The 15,756-nt window shown below is 52.5% G+C and overlaps 1 protein-coding gene across 4 annotated transcripts; it reads left to right on the top strand.

Annotated features, from left to right (window-relative positions):
• Positions 1–476: 476 nt before the first annotated feature.
• Positions 477–11,962, top strand: LOC138772411 (oocyte zinc finger protein XlCOF28-like). Of its 4 annotated transcripts, none has more exons than XM_069952790.1 (15): positions 480–630; positions 3,212–3,515; positions 4,086–4,167; positions 4,616–4,780; positions 6,111–6,244; positions 6,383–6,503; positions 6,606–6,755; positions 7,219–7,388; positions 7,498–7,873; positions 8,158–8,256; positions 8,899–9,029; positions 9,145–9,265; positions 10,316–10,465; positions 10,671–10,843; positions 11,315–11,962. In XM_069952790.1, exons 2-15 carry the CDS (start codon positions 3,213–3,215, stop codon positions 11,576–11,578), a joined length of 2,439 nt encoding a protein of 812 aa, XP_069808891.1. In that variant the 5' UTR covers positions 480–630; position 3,212; the 3' UTR covers positions 11,579–11,962. The 4 variants fall into 4 exon arrangements, with proteins under 4 accessions (XP_069808894.1, XP_069808893.1, XP_069808891.1 ...); XM_069952791.1 differs by having other exon boundaries at positions 488–583; XM_069952792.1 differs by lacking the exon at positions 10,316–10,465 and having other exon boundaries at positions 478–630.
• Positions 11,963–15,756: the final 3,794 nt, after the last annotated feature.

Below are 15,756 nucleotides of genomic sequence, written 5' to 3'. Positions count from 1 at the left end.
TCAATCCATTCCTGGCTTTGGCTTCCAGATCTGTCAGATAAATCGCACCCTAAGATGCTGAAGAATCTGTAACAAGCGGGAAGACGCTTATCAGGACAACCGCCGCAGCGTAGCTTTACGCTGTGTGAATGCGCTCTTATACGGTCAGGAGGTATAAACTCTCCTGTGTGAATCTCTCTGGAGCACTTCCTAATAAACCATCCTGACAAACCCCGCCCCTAACAGGGACACCCCTCATAGGCCACGCAATCACATTGTCAGTGTGTGCATGGGGCCCTACGCTAGCTGATGGTTGCTATGTCAACACGGACGCTCCGGCGCTATCACGTGGTTCACACTGCAGCCCTGGCCCTATAGGGGGCGCAGTCAGCACTGGACGTCTCCGACACACCCCGTGTATGCCAATCACGGAACAGGCCACAGCACGCATGCGCTCTACTCAACTGCGATCCCTACAGCGCAGCCTCACGTGTTGAGGGCTTCCGGTGACGTCAGCGGTCCATTGACAGGAAGCGGCTGTTAGTTCCGGCTTGTGGTGCTGTGTTCCCGCTGTGTTTACATGTGAGGATTCCTGTTCCCTCAGGTGCCTGCCTGTCACTGCCCGGAGAAGCGGGAGTACACGTGCTGGGTGTATGTATACACGGGGGTCCGGGGTGTATGTATACACGGGGGTCCGGGGTGTATGTATACACGGGGGTCTGGGTGGTGCGGGGTGTATGTATACACGGGGGTCTGGGGTGGTGCGGGGTGTATGTATACACGGGGGTCCGGGTGGTGCGGGGTGTATGTATACACGGGGGTCCGGGTGGTGCGGGGTGTATGTATACACGGGGGTCCGGGGTGTATGTATACACGGGGGTCCGGGTGGTGCGGGGTGTATGTATACACGGGGGTCCGGGGTGTATGTATACACAGGGGTCCGGGTGGTGCGGGGTGTATGTATACACGGGGGTCCGGGGTGTATGTATACACGGGGGTCCGGGGTGTATGTATACACGGGGGTCCGGGGTGTATGTATACACAGGGGTCCGGGTGGTGCGGGGTGTATGTATACACGGGGGTCTGGGGTGTATGTATACACGGGGGTCTGGGGTGGTGCGGGGTGTATGTATACACGGGGGTCCGGGTGGTGCGGGGTGTATGTATACACGGGGGTCCGGGGTGTATGTATACACAGGGGTCCGGGTGGTGCGGGGTGTATGTATACACGGGGGTCCGGGGTGTATGTATACACAGGGGTCCGGGTGGTGCGGGGTGTATGTATACACGGGGGTCCGGGGTGTATGTATACACGGGGGTCCGGGGTGTATGTATACACAGGGGTCCGGGTGGTGCGGGGTGTATGTATACACGGGGGTCCGGGGTGTATGTATACACGGGGGTCCGGGTGGTGCGGGGTGTATGTATACACGGGGGTCCGGGGTGTATGTATACACGGGGGTCCGGGGTGTATGTATACACGGGGGTCCGGGGTGTATGTATACACGGGGGTCCGGGGTGTATGTATACACGGGGGTCCGGGGTGTATGTATACACGGGGGTCCGGGGTGTATGTATACACGGGGGTCCGGGGTGTATGTATACACGGGGGTCCGGGGTGTATGTATACACGGGGGTCCGGGGTGTATGTATACACAGGGGTCCGGGTGGTGCGGGGTGTATGTATACACGGGGGTCTGGGGTGTATGTATACACGGGGGTCCGGGGTGTATGTATACACGGGGGTCCGGGGTGTATGTATACACGGGGGTCCGGGGTGTATGTATACACGGGGGTCCGGGGTGTATGTATACACGGGGGTCCGGGGTGTATGTATACACGGGGGTCCGGGGTGTATGTATACACGGGGGTCCGGGGTGTATGTATACACGGGGGTCCGGGATGTATGGCGTATGGTTATACACGGGGGTCCGGGGTGTATGTATACACGGGGGTCCGGGGTGTATGTATACACGGGGGTCCGGGGTGTATGTATACACGGGGGTCCGGGGTGTATGTATACACGGGGGTCCGGGGTGTATGTATACACGGGGGTCCGGGGTGTATGTATACACGGGGGTCCGGGGTGTATGTATACACGGGGGTCCGGGGTGTATGGCGTATGGTTATACACGGGGGTCCGGGGTGTATGGCGTATGGTTATACACGGGGGTCCGGGGTGTATGGCGTATGGTTATACACGGGGGTCCGGGGTGTATGTATACACGGGGGTCCGGGGTGTATGTATACACGGGGGTCCGGGGTGTATGGCGTATGGTTATACACGGGGGTCCGGGGTGTATGGCGTATGGTTATACACGGGGGTCCGGGGTGTATGGCGTATGGTTATACACGGGGGTCCGGGGTGTATGGCGTATGGTTATACATGGGGGTCCGGGGTGTATGGCGTATGGTTATACACGGGGCGTATGGTTATACACGGGGGCCCGGGTGGTGCGGGGCGTATGGTTATACACGGGGGTGCGGGGTGTATGTATACACGGGGGTGCATGTATACACGGGGGTCCGGGTGGTGCGGGGTGTATGTTATACAGGGGTGTATGGGCATACAGGGGTCTGGGGGCGGTGCGGGGTGTACAGGTGAGCGCTAATGATGTGTGACTGGGCAGAATACATGTATGTAAGGAGGGACGGGGCTCTGTAGGGAGAAACGTGGTTGTGAGGGACAGGGCTCTGCAGGGGGAGGAGCCAGTTGGGCGGTGGAGGAACCGATTGGGAGAGACAGGGCTCTGCAGGGGGAGATGCCGGTTTGGGGGGGGGGCTCTGCAGGGGGAGATGCCGGTTGGGGGGGCTCTGCAGGGGGAGATGCCGGTTGGGGGGGGGGGGGCTCTGCAGGGGGAGATGCCGGTTGGGGGGAGGGGGGTCTCTGCAGGGGGAGATGCCGGTTGGGGGGGGGGCTCTGCAGGGGGAGATGCCGGTTGGGGGGGGGGGGGGAGGGGGGGCTCTGCAGGGGGAGATGCCGGTTGGGGGGGGGGCTCTGCAGGGGGAGATGCCGGTTGGGGGGGGGGGGGCTCTGCAGGGGGAGATGCCGGTTGGGGGGGCTCTGCAGGGGGAGAGGCTGGGTGGGGGGGGGGGTCGGGGCTCTGCTGGGGGAGATACAGGGTTTTGCAGGGGGAGGGGCTGTGCGGGAGGGGGGGAGGATGAGCAGGCTGTACATTCTCCCTGGTGGCTGCTTGTTATGGATTGTTGTCCCTGTATCTTCCTCTGGTAGGATGGAGACCCCAGCAAGTCACGATGAGGCAGAGCTGGCATTCAGGGTCTACAAGATGCTGGATGGGAACGAGGCCTTCAGTAACGTCTCTGAGTTCCATGTGATGCCGGTTCTGGGAGAAGACGGCTCCATCGTTAGCGTGCAAGTCACCGGCATCCAGCAGGGCGGCGACAGTGAGAGCTGCACCCTGCACACTCAGGTGTTTGACATCCTTGAACTGGGGGACACATTACACCTGCAGGATGAAGTCCAGCACCAGGAGAGCGAGGAGGCCTGTATGGATGGTACTGATGAGCAGAGCCAGGTAGGTGGAGCCATGTGATGGATCGTACAGTATGTGGCCAGGTAGGCGGAGCCATGTGGTGGATGATATATAGTGTGGCAAGGTAGGCGGAGCAATGTGGTGGATTTTACAATATGTGGCCAGGTAGTCAGAGCCATGTGGTGGATTGTATAGTGTGGGGCCAGGTAGGCGGAGCCATTTGGTGATCATATAGTGTGGGGTCAGGTAGGCGGAGCTATGTAGTGGATTGTATTGTGTGAGGCCTGGTAGGTATCGGGCTCTGATCACCAGGGACGCCACACTGAAGCCCCACTAAGGTGTAAGTGATCTGCTGGATCAGTTTGTGCTGCCTGCCTGCTCCGCCTGCACATGGCAAGGGTCTGTGATGGAGCTGATAGTCATGCTGAGTGGTAAAGTAGGGAGCTCTGTGTGGGTAGTGAACGGCCACCCTGCCCCAGGGTGACGTCCCTGTGGTGGTGTGAAGATTCGGGCTTGGTGGTCGGAATTACCTCAGAGTATCAGTAAGGCCATTATTAGTGATAGAACCCGCAGGCCATGTCCGTGATATTATTATGTTTGTTCTACTTTCAGGGTGTATCCCAGGAGACCCCAGGACCCCAAGAAACAGCAGATCCAGATGAGTCTGCTGTGGTGCCACCTGTGGAGGATCCCGGTATGGGCTGTAGGTTTGTGCTTTCCAAAACCAGGAAAGTGTATAGAGGGGGTCCCATAGACACAGAATCTCCTGACATCCTCTGTGCTGCTGTGTGTAATCAGACTCTGATCACCAGAGACAACACAGTGGATTCTCCAGACTGTAGCTCCACAATGGTGTTTGGGATCTGCTGGATCGGGTTGTGTTACCTGCTCCCCCTCCTCAGAGATATGGGGCAAGTTTAGTACAGGTCTTCACAATGTCAGATCTCTGACGTGATCCTACAACATGATGGGTCAGCGTATATGCTGCTATATGCTGTAGCTAAGATCTCTGTCTATTTGGTGTTCTGTATCTCCTGTTCTCTATAACAGAGAGATTGTATATGGGGCCTCCTCTCCACAGTCTGTATACCGAATAGAATCCATTGTAGGCTGTAACCCGTGACTCTCCCCTTGTGTTGCAGGGATGAAAGTGATGTACAGCTGTGGAGACTGTAAATTCAGCTCCAGTAATCTGGCTGCTCTGATGCGACACAAGCGGAGACATTCAGATAAACACAAATGCAAGTTATGTGAGAAAACGTTCGCTTCTGCGTCAGAACTGCGGCTGCACATCAACGTCCACCTGGGTAAGATGAAGATGTAGGAGCTGTAATAAAGCAGGAGTCACCCCCATAGTTTCACTGGTGCGTGATGTCTGTGTTATATAATGTAATGGGGCAGGAGTCACCCCCATAGTGTCACTGGTGGGTGATGTCTGTGTTATATAATGTAATGGTGCAGGAGTCACCCCCATAGTGTCACTGGTGCGTGATGTCTGTTATATAATGTAATGGTGCAGGAGTCACCCCCATAGTGTCACTGGTGGGTGATGTCTGTGTTATATAACGTAATGGGGCACAAGTCACCCCCATAGTCTCACTGGTGGGTGGGTGATGTCTGTGTTATATAATGTAATGGTGCAGGAGTCACCCCCATAGTCTCACTGGTGGATGATGTCTGTGTTATATAATGTAATGGGGCACAAGTCACCCCCATAGTCTCACTGGTGGGTGGGTGATGTCTGTGTTATATAATGTAATGGTGCAGGAGTCACCCCCATAGTCTCACTGGTGGGTGAGTGATGTCTGTGTTATATAATGTAATGGTGCAGGAGTCACCCCCATAGTCTCACTGGTGGGTGGATGATGTCTGTGTTATATAATGTAATGGTGCAGGAGTCACCCCCATAGTCTCACTGGTGGGTGGATGATGTCTGTGTTATATAATGTAATGGTGCAGGAGTCACCCCCATAGTCTCACTGGTGGGTGATGTCTGTGTTATATAACGTAATGGGGCACAAGTCACCCCCATAGTCTCACTGGTGGGTGATGTCTGTGTTATATAATGTAATGGTGCAGGAGTCCACCCCATAGTCTCACTGGTGGGTGATGTCTGTGTTATATAATGTAATGGTGCAGGAGTCACCCCTATAGTGTCACTGGTGGGTGATGTCTGTGTTATATAATGTAATGGGGTACAAGTCACCCCCATAGTCTCACTGGTGGGTGGATGATGTCTGTGTTATATAATGTAATGGTGCAGGAGTCACCCCCATAGTCTCACTGGTGGGTGGATGATGTCTGTGTTATATAATGTAATGGTGCACAAGTCACCCCCATAGTCTCACTAGTGGGTGATGTCTGTGTTATATAATGGTGCAGGAGTCCACCCCATAGTGTCATAGGGGCCCCTGTTTTGGTCAGGGTGTGTGGGGGTCACTGGTTGGATCCTTACCAGTCTTGTGGCATATCCTGGTGACCTGCTGAGGTGCTGCAATATCCTTGGAGGAATATGGAAGCCGTAATTTGTATTTGCTGGTAGCGGCTTCCATCTTCTTTGCCTGAATCCAATGTCCTCCCTGATGTGTTATACACAGTGTTAGATCCGCCGCCATAACCTAAAGCATTGTATTACAGGGATCAAGCCTCACAAGTGCAGGGAATGTGACATGACGTACGGGACGGCAGCGGACCTCTTGAGACACACCAGGTCTGTGCACAGTCATGAGAAGCCCTTCCGCTGCTGTTACTGTGACTACACTAGTGCTGAGGTACATGTTTTATGGAGTGTATTGTGTTGTAATGTATTGTGTCTTTTGTATAGGGTTCAGGTATCAGGCGGGTGTCAGGACCATGTAGTGAAGCTGGCTAAAATGTTCTTTCCGTTATGGCTGTCGATGTCCTTTCAGGTGAGCAGGATGAAGATCCACATCCGGTCGCACACTGGTGAGCGCCCCTTCACCTGCCTTCAGTGTTCCTTCGCCACGACCGATGCTTTCAAGCTCCGGAGACACGTCAGGACACACACAGGTCCGTGATGGCTTGTCGGACTTTACCGATAAGGCTTGTTGAAACCCATGATGTCTATGATGAGATTGCAGCACAGGCGACCGTTCACACTTTGTGTTTTAGGGGAGAAGCCATACTCGTGTGACGTCTGTCAGGCCAAGTTCACACAGAGAGCCAGCATGAAGATGCACATGTTACGGAAACATACAGAGAACTTACCTAAGGAGCATTGTCCCATCTGCAACGCTGCACTGTTTGGCAAACATGACGTACGTAAGTATTATCAGCAGCCATTATGGCTCTCCGTATATAATACAGAGGTCACAGTGTACGGATGAGGTCGGCTGTACATCGTACAGGGGTAATGGTGTATGGTTGGGGTCGCCTGTGTATCATACAGGGGTCACGGTGTATGAATGAGGTCAGCTGTATGTACAGGGGTCATGGTGTATGGATTGGGTTGGCTGTATATCATATAGGGGTCTTAGTATACCGATGGGGTCAGCTTTGTATCATACAGGAGTCACTGTGTACGCATAGGGTCGGCTGTATATATTACAGGAGTCGTTGTTTAAAGATGGAGTCTGCTGTATATATAGGGGTCATTGTGCACAGATGGGGTCAGCTGTATACATAGGGGTGATTGTGTGTGTGTGTGTGTGTGTGTGTGTGAGTGTATATATTTGTTAGCTTATCATCCTGTTTTATTTGCCATCGTTGTCACCACTTTCTGCAGAGGTTCACATCCGCAAGCAGCATGCCTATCTTGAGACCCCGGTGAAGTGTCGCTTCTGCCCGGAGACCTTCCATGAGCGTTACATCCTGCGGCAGCATCAACAGAGTCACAGGAATGAGAAGCATGGAGGGCGGCCTGGACATCAGAGCGGGAAGGCCAGGAGTAAGAAGGTGAGGTGGCCTAATCATCTCTACTGTCTATGGTGGAGATAGTCGCAGAACACGTGCTATGTCCTCTATGTAGATGAATTACTCATTTATCATGGTTGTTTTACTCCAGAGTGATGCGGCCAATATAGATGGACAAGATGGAGAGTCGGGGCCTAAAGACAATTGTCTAACGTGGAATCTTCTTCCGAGCGGAGAGGAGACGCAGCTGTTTGTCAGTCTGGATGGCAGCGAGCAGCCTGGTGCAGTGACTGAGCTCCATAGCATCCCTATGCAGACGGATGATGGCAGCATTGTGCAGGCATTAGTGGTGCAGAGTACAGAGACAGTGGACCCTGCGGAGCTGCATGCGCAGGTGTATGAGCTGCAGGATCTGGGGGAGGTTCTGATGGAGCAGCACTCCTCCTCCTCCGCAAACACCGGCTCCATTGTCATTGCTGTCAATGGGGCCCTGGACCAGACTATACTGACCGAACCAGAGCAGGTAGGTGACCGTGGGAGGGAGTCCGGGAAATGCTGCACATGGTTTACAGAGGATTATTCCATTACTTATCACAGGCTGGGTATAGTAATACTACATGGTGACCTCTCCACGATGTATCACAGGCTGGGTATAGTAATACTGGTTGGTGTGTGTGACCTCTCCATGACTATCACATGCTGGATATAGTAATAGTGGTGTTTGACCTCTCCGTGACCTATCATAGTCTGGGTGAGTGATGTGTCATACCTTGTGGCCGTGCTCATCTGTTCTTCTGACCTTTTAAGGTAGAGAATCCAAGCAGCGACCCCCAGGGAACCGTGGCTCATCCTTTTGCCCAGGTCCGGAAAGGGCGACGACTTCAGCTGATAAACCCTGAGAACCAGATAGGTGAGGACCAGTCATTTATATCTTCTGTGCCGGACTATGAGACAATAATCTGGGACACAAAGGGACTATTTCTGCTTTTGCGGTTCAGTTTGCAGGGCCCATACCAATAATAGGAATAATAATAATTTTTGCCTGCCGTTCTTTCAATGGTCATCAGAGCGGGAGCTGATTCGGTTTAGTGTATACTTTTCTGCTGTTAACCTTTCTGTGCTGCAGCAAGTGATGTGGAGGTAAACTACTGTGCATTACTTACATGCTACAGCACAGAAAGGGTTAAAGGGGGAAGGGATAACTCAGCTGCTGGGGTTGCGTCTATGCTCCTGATGAGCCCTTATAGCTAAATACAGTGCACTGACAGAGCAAGGAGCCATTGGCCCCTCACCTTGCCAATCACTCTTGTGGCTGCATTCTGCCTCCAGCCACAAGAGGCTGCTCTCTCTCCCAGCTCCCGACTTGGAAGAACAGGAGACACCTGGGGATTACCCAAGAGCTAAGTGAGTGTTTTTGTGTAAGGGGATTACTTGCAAGAGGAATTGCCTATGGGGAGGGGCTGCTTCCTACAGTGGCGAGTTACCCAGACTGCCCCAATCCCGCCGTAATAGAAGACATGGCTGCCGTTACATTACTCTTCATTCCCTGCAGAGGTGAAGCTGCATCGGTGTAAGGACTGCGACAAGTCATTCTCCACTGGCCTTGAGCTCTTAAAGCATAAAAAGTCACATAAAGAAGAAAACCTGTTCAAGTGCCCGTTCTGTGAACACGAGACCAGCGAGGTGAGGATCGGCAGGTGAACCATAGGTGCATCATGATAGCAGACAGCCTGGTGCACTACACATCTCAGCATGAGGCGCAGTAATGGTCATGGCTCACCGTGTGATTGTTCCCCAGGCTGAGGAGCTGATCGCTCACGTCCAGATGCACAGCGAAGACCGACCCTTCCATTGTGACCAGTGCGACTATTCCACCACCGACTCCTTCAAGCTGACGAGACACAAGAGGACACACACAGGTCCGTATGTAGTAAGGGCCGCAGAGGACCCTCTCTTCACAGTGGGCAGCTACACAGTTAAATAAATCTGTGAAATTGAAAAATGGGAAGGGGGGGGGGGGTGCAGGAAAATAGAGAATTCTTACCTGTTGCACCACTCTCAAGTCCCGTCGACAGCCGCCGCTCACCCGTAGCCCTTCCAGCGACAATGTCACATACCCTGGCAGGACACCGCACCAGTCACTGACTGGCTGAGCGGGCAGTTGTTCAGCTGGGCCGTGTAGTTGCAGCTGGAAAAGCCGGGTGTGACATACCGGAATTCCAGATAAAAAAGCCATCCCACAGCCGTCTGCAAGACCTGGGAGCGGTGCAACGGAGGCACAGGGACTGGTCAGTTCACTTTGTTTATTTTCCCGAGAGGAGAGGGGCTGGAGACTGATCCATCAGGAGAGGAGAGAGAGGGACTGGAGACTGATCCATCGAGAGAGAGAGAGAGACCGGAGACTGATCCATCAGGAGAGGAGAGAGACCGGAGACTGATCCATCAGGAGAGGAGAGAGAGAGAGACCGGAGACTGATCCATCAGGAGAGGAGAGAGAGGGACTGGAGACTGATCCATTAGGAGAGGAGAGAGAGGGACTGGAGACTGATCCATCAGGAGAGGAGAGAGAGGGACTGGAGACTGATCCATCAGGAGAGGAGAGAGAGACGGGAGACTGATCCATCAGGAGAGGAAAGAGAGACTGGAGACTGATCCATCAGGAGAGGAGAGAGAGGGGCTGGAGACTGATCCATCAGGAGAGGAAAGAGAGGGACTGGAGACTGATCCATCAGGAGAGGAGAGAGAGAGGGGCTGGAGACTGATCTGCCATTATATTATATTGAGAGCATGGCGGCTACAGAGGAGAAAAAGGCTGAGATCTTTAATATAGACCTTTGGAGACCTTCTCTCTTACACCATAATGAAATACTTTGATAGACTCCTCCTTCAGTGTCATCGCTCTACTGCTCCATGTATTGTGACCTGATGCTCCTCCCACTTCTCTAGTGACGCCATCTTGTTGTTCTCAGGTGAGCGCCCGTTCTCCTGCTCCGTATGTCACATCAAGTTCACCCAGAAGTCGACTATGGAAATGCACGTTCTGCGGAAACACACAAAGGAACTGCCCAAGCTTCAGTGCCCCTTGTGTGACACCATCCTGACGGGGGAGGTGGGCTTGAGTGAGTATTGCTGAGCATTGTCTGATGTGGGGGTCATTACAATGGCTGAGCATTGTCTGATCAGGAGTCACCACCATGGCTGAGCCATTACATTGGGTATTGTGTTCGCCAGGAAAATCTTCCCTGTACCCCAGACACTGTCCCGGCAGCATGTCGCCCCCCTTTCAGGCTACACCTCCTGACCCTGTGACCTCCTATATTGCAGAGATACACATTCGGAAGCAGCACTCGCAAACAGAGAAGGAGCTGAAGTGTCGTCTGTGTCCGGCCACCTTCCATGAGCGCTTCCTCCTTCGCCAGCACCAGAAAGTCCATCAGAAAGAGAAGATGGTGAAGTCATGTGTGTCTGGAGCCAAGAGGAGAGTGGTTATGAGGAATGTGAGTATGAAGAGGAGGGTAACGTTACATGTCACTATGACATCACTACATAGGGTGCGGTGACATCAGCTCAGGGGTCCCATGAAGTACCAGGAGATCATGTAGTGGTTTAGGGGGCTCTTGTTGCATGAGTCTTCTGGATTCTGAGGGTAAGGGGGGGTTAGGACTAGAGATGTATGAACCTTGAGTTCATCCGAACCCGAACGTTCGGTATTTGATTAGCTGGGGCTGCTGAAGTTGGATAAAGCTCTAAGGTTGTCTGGAAAACATGGATACAGCTAATGACTATATCCATGTTTTCCACATAGCCTTAGGGCTTTATCCAAGTTCAGCAGCCGCCGCTAATCAAATGCCGAACGATCGGGTTTCAGATGAACTCGAGCATGCTACAGGTTCGCTCATCTCTAGTTAGGACTTAGCATACTTACTAGTGATCATCATGTGACTTCTGATCTCTTTTCTTTACTGCAGAGCACTAAGCCGAGTCTGCTGGATGGGAGCCCGGGGCCCCAGGAGGAGGTGTTTTCCTGGCAGGTGGTCCCTACAGAGCAGGAGGCAGAGATCCACCTACTGCTGAGTGGCTCAGAGGACATTGATACTGTGTCGGAGTATCACGTCCTACCGGTGCAGACGGAGGACGGCAGTATCATCGGTATACCAGTGTCGGGGCTGCAGGAGGTGGAGGAAATCAGTGGGGGCGCCATCACACAGGTGATTTTAGGGAAGGATGTCTGAGGAAGAAGGGTGAAAACTACCTAAGCCTGTGGTGGTCCTGTGCCCTGAAGGGGTCAGCAGACCTGGCACCTATTGGCGAGGACATTTCTAGGTCCCGCAGTTGTGCACAAGGTCCTCCTGAGAGGGCCAGTCGCTTATGTGGGTCCCGGACTGAAGCGAGGAGAAGTTATTGGTTTGGAGTTAACGTTTGTCGTCAGCTAATGAGGGATATATCCGATCAGTGGGGATACGACTGCCAGGGTCTCCACTGACCAAAAGAATGGAGGTCAAACGTTCCCTGAGTGACTGGAGCAGCAGTGCAGACATTCAGTGACTGCTCTCGTCACTGTGTATAGTACATAGCGGGGTGCAGCGCTGAGCTTTGGGGATGGGTGGTCCACCGCCTCGGGAATGGGGGGGGTCCAGATGCCCCTGCTGCCGCCTCAGGGATGGGGGGGGGGGGGGGGGTCCAGATGCCCCTGCTGCCGCCTCGGGGATGGGTTGGTCCAGATGCCCCTGCTGCTGCCTTGGGGATAGGGGTGGTCCAGATGCCCCTGCTGCCGCCTCGGGGATGGGGGGGGGGGGGGGTCCAGATGCCCCTGCTGCCGCCTCGGGGATGGGGGGGGGGGGTCCAGATGCCCCTGCTGCTGCCTCGGGGATGGGGGGGGGGGTCCAGATGCCCCTGCTGCTGCCTCGGGTATGGGCGGTCCAGTTTCCCCTGCTGCTGCTGCCTGTTTAGGTGAGTGCCTTTATTTACTATGAAGCTGTAACATTGTAACAGAGCAGCCCATAGGCAGAAGCGGATGTCACTTTACATGGCTGTGTGCTCTGTTTGTTTTGTTACCGAGTTCAATAAAAGGATTTATAAGAATGGAGCCCTGTGTACGGTGATTCCATCTCATGTCACTTTTCATGTATTGGATGATGGCCGTAAACTCTGGTCCCACAGCCGTCCATCACCTTACTCACCTCCTCTCATCCAGCTGAGAGCTACAGTTGCATAGACCTGTAGGCAATTATTGTGCATTCCATTCCCCAGTACATGATTACGTCCGTGAACCAAACCAAGTCCCCTAGAAACCCCAGACCACAGATTGAAAGTGCTTTGCAAGAAAAGCTCACAGTTTTTCAAAATTGTACCTTGGTTTAAGAGCTCCCTGTGCTGGGTGGGAGTGGGGGAGGGGCATGGTCTGCATAGCGGGGTCTACAGCACTGTACTCTGACCCAGAAAGTCTCCCTCACCTTCCAAATCATGGCAGATCCACCTCAGGCTGGGGCTTACATCAGGGGACAGGACTGGAGGTAATATCTTCATAGCTGTAACCCCAAAGAGTGCTGCTATACTGTGCCCACATACATTATGCACTGCTCAGTCACTGCAGGGAGCATGACAGAATCTGTCAACCCTTGATTTTCCCATCCTCTTAATTCCTGCTATAATGTGCCTGCACTCACACTGTAATACACACTGCTGCTATAATGTGCCTGCACTCACACTCAGCTATACACACTGCTACTATGTGCCTGCACGTACACTCAGCTATACACTGCTGCTATAATATGCCTGCACTTAGTCATTTACACTGCTGTATAGACAAGTTTGTTATTATCCTCCTGCACAGCTCTGTGATTCTCACTTCCTGATTGGTCCATGACCCCCCCCCTTCTTGTCATGTGACTACACAGGCCTCTGAAAGCAGCCCTGCTTCTTTATTCCAGCCTGTTGTACTAGGCTACTGCATTATGGGGATCTACAGTCTCCTCCTGTATCTATAAACTGCTGCTGTGTTATCAGGGTTATACAGTTACTATACATTATATACCACATGCTGCTATACTGTACAGTAACTTATATATCACATATCCAGCTGCTGCTCTGTTATCAGGTTTATACAGTTACTATACATTATACACCACATGCTGCTATACTGTACAGTAACTTATATATCACATATCCAGCTGCTGTGTTATCAGGGTTATACAGTTACTATACATTATATACCACATGCTGCTATACTGTACAGTAACTTATATATCACATATCCAGCTGCTGCTGTGTTATCAGGGTTATACAGTTACTATACATTATATACCACATGCTGATTGCTATACTGTACAGTAACTTATATATCACATATCCATCTGCTCTGTTATCAGGTTTATACAGTTACTATACATTATACACCACATGCTGCTATACTGTACAGTAACTTATATATCACATATCCAGCTGCTGTGTTATCAGGGTTATACAGTTACTATACATTATATACCACATGCTGCTATACTGTACAGTAACTTATATATCACAATGTGTGTGCATCCAGCGCCATTATATTCCCCCTGGTAATATGTTACTAATGCAATAGGATAGCACTTACTCAGTTATCCTGTATGAGAATGCACAATGTCGTCTATTCCTCCGTTCCGTCTTGGCAAGGTAGCAGCTGTAGTCACTGTAACCGTTTTGGAGATATGATGAATTAGTCTGTTGAAAGTATGCCGAGAGTGCGCTCCGGCCGGCAGCGCGACCTCAATCTGCTTCAGCGTTCCGTTCCGTGTGTAGAATGTGACGTCACAATAGCTCACTACGGAGTCTCAAAGGGACCATCCAACGTTTCAGCGAGACTTACGCCTTCCTCAGGGATAACGGCCCCCTCTGTTTGCTCCTTTTAGCGTACTAGCGTAGTACAACAGGCTAGAAGAAGCAGTGCTGCTGCCAGAGGTCTGTGTGGTCACATGGCAGCAATGGGAAAGGGGTGTGTTCAACATGGACCAATCAGGACTGACAAACTGCAGGGGGAGAGGGGTTACAGCTATAGAGAGATTATCTACATAGTTCTGTCCCCTTATGCAAGCCCCAGCCCGAAGTAAATCTGCTATGATTTGGAAGGTGAGGGAGACTTCCTGGGTCGGAGGACAGTGCTGTAGACCACTCTATGCAGACCTTGCCCCTCCCCCACTCACCCTCCCTCCCAGTACAGGGAGCTCTTAAACCAAAACAATGCTCTTAAACCAAGTCACAATTTTGAAAACCTGTGAGCTCTTAAACCAAGCTACTCTTAAACCAAGGTACCACTGTATTTGCAAACACACCGACGAGCACAATACACTAAGTTACGAAAATAAATATATTCTTATATAGCTACAGCACAAAACAAGACTAATGTGCCAGTATCAGCCCCCACCAGGAGGGGAGATGAAGACTTAGGCACTTTGAAAGTAAAGTCCCTCTAAAAATAAGAGACCCTAGCAGCAACCAGCCTCTTGTACTCGAAAGAGCGCACCTTCACCAGGTCACCAGAATGTGCCCCTAACCACTTCAGCCACAGGAAGGTGATACTAAACACTGCGCACTCCACATTTGGTACCTGACCACTATGCTGACTAAGAATAAAGTGCTCCGGTCCCAGCCACCAAGGTTTCTGAATGCTCCATAGGCCCATTCAGCATAGGAGAGGCGGGCCAACCTGGGCCACCCAATGGAAGCGCCCACCCTGTTGTAAACCTCTGTATTAAAGGGAAAATAAAACAGAAAATGTTCCATGCTTTCCAACATGCCTCCACACTCCTCCCGGGGACACCCCCGATCCTCAGAGCTCCTGCACTTCAGATTGTCAGTTTCACATGGAAGCAGCTGGAAGTCCCAAAACTTCAAGGGGATCCTGACAAAATTCAATAGGCTCAAACCAACCCCCAGATCCCATCTTAGGGTATATTCACACGGGCGGGCTCGCAGCGAGATTCTCGCTGCGAGCCCCGCAGGTCCTGTCAGTTCCCATAAACTACATACTTGCTGCGGTCTAAACGACCGCAGCGAGTATGTAATTATACCGCGCTTAACCCCTTCTACTCCCGCCGGCTCCCCCGCTGTAAGCAGCATACATTACCTGTCCTTGCTGCACGGGTCCGGCGTCCTGCTCTCCCGTCTGGCCAATTAGTGTGTTGCCCAGCCGCAGCCACTGATTGGCCGGGCGGGAGAGCAGGACGCCGGACCCGTGGAGCAAGGACAGGTAATGTATGCTGCTTACAGCCGGCGGGAGTAGAAGGGGTTAAGCGCGGTATAATTACATACTCGCTGCGGTCGTTTAGACCGCAGCAAGTATGTAGTTTATGGGAACTGACAGGACCTGCCGGGCTCGCAGCGAGAATCTCGCTGCGAGCCCGCCCGTGTGAATATACCCTTAAGCACCAGCAGT

The sequence above is a fragment of the Dendropsophus ebraccatus genome, chromosome 14 (assembly GCF_027789765.1).
Source record: "Dendropsophus ebraccatus isolate aDenEbr1 chromosome 14, aDenEbr1.pat, whole genome shotgun sequence".
Taxonomy (NCBI): Eukaryota; Metazoa; Chordata; class Amphibia; order Anura; family Hylidae; genus Dendropsophus; species Dendropsophus ebraccatus.
The sequence above is the reverse complement of the archived record's forward strand: the minus strand, read 5'-3'. Positions and strand labels throughout refer to the sequence as shown.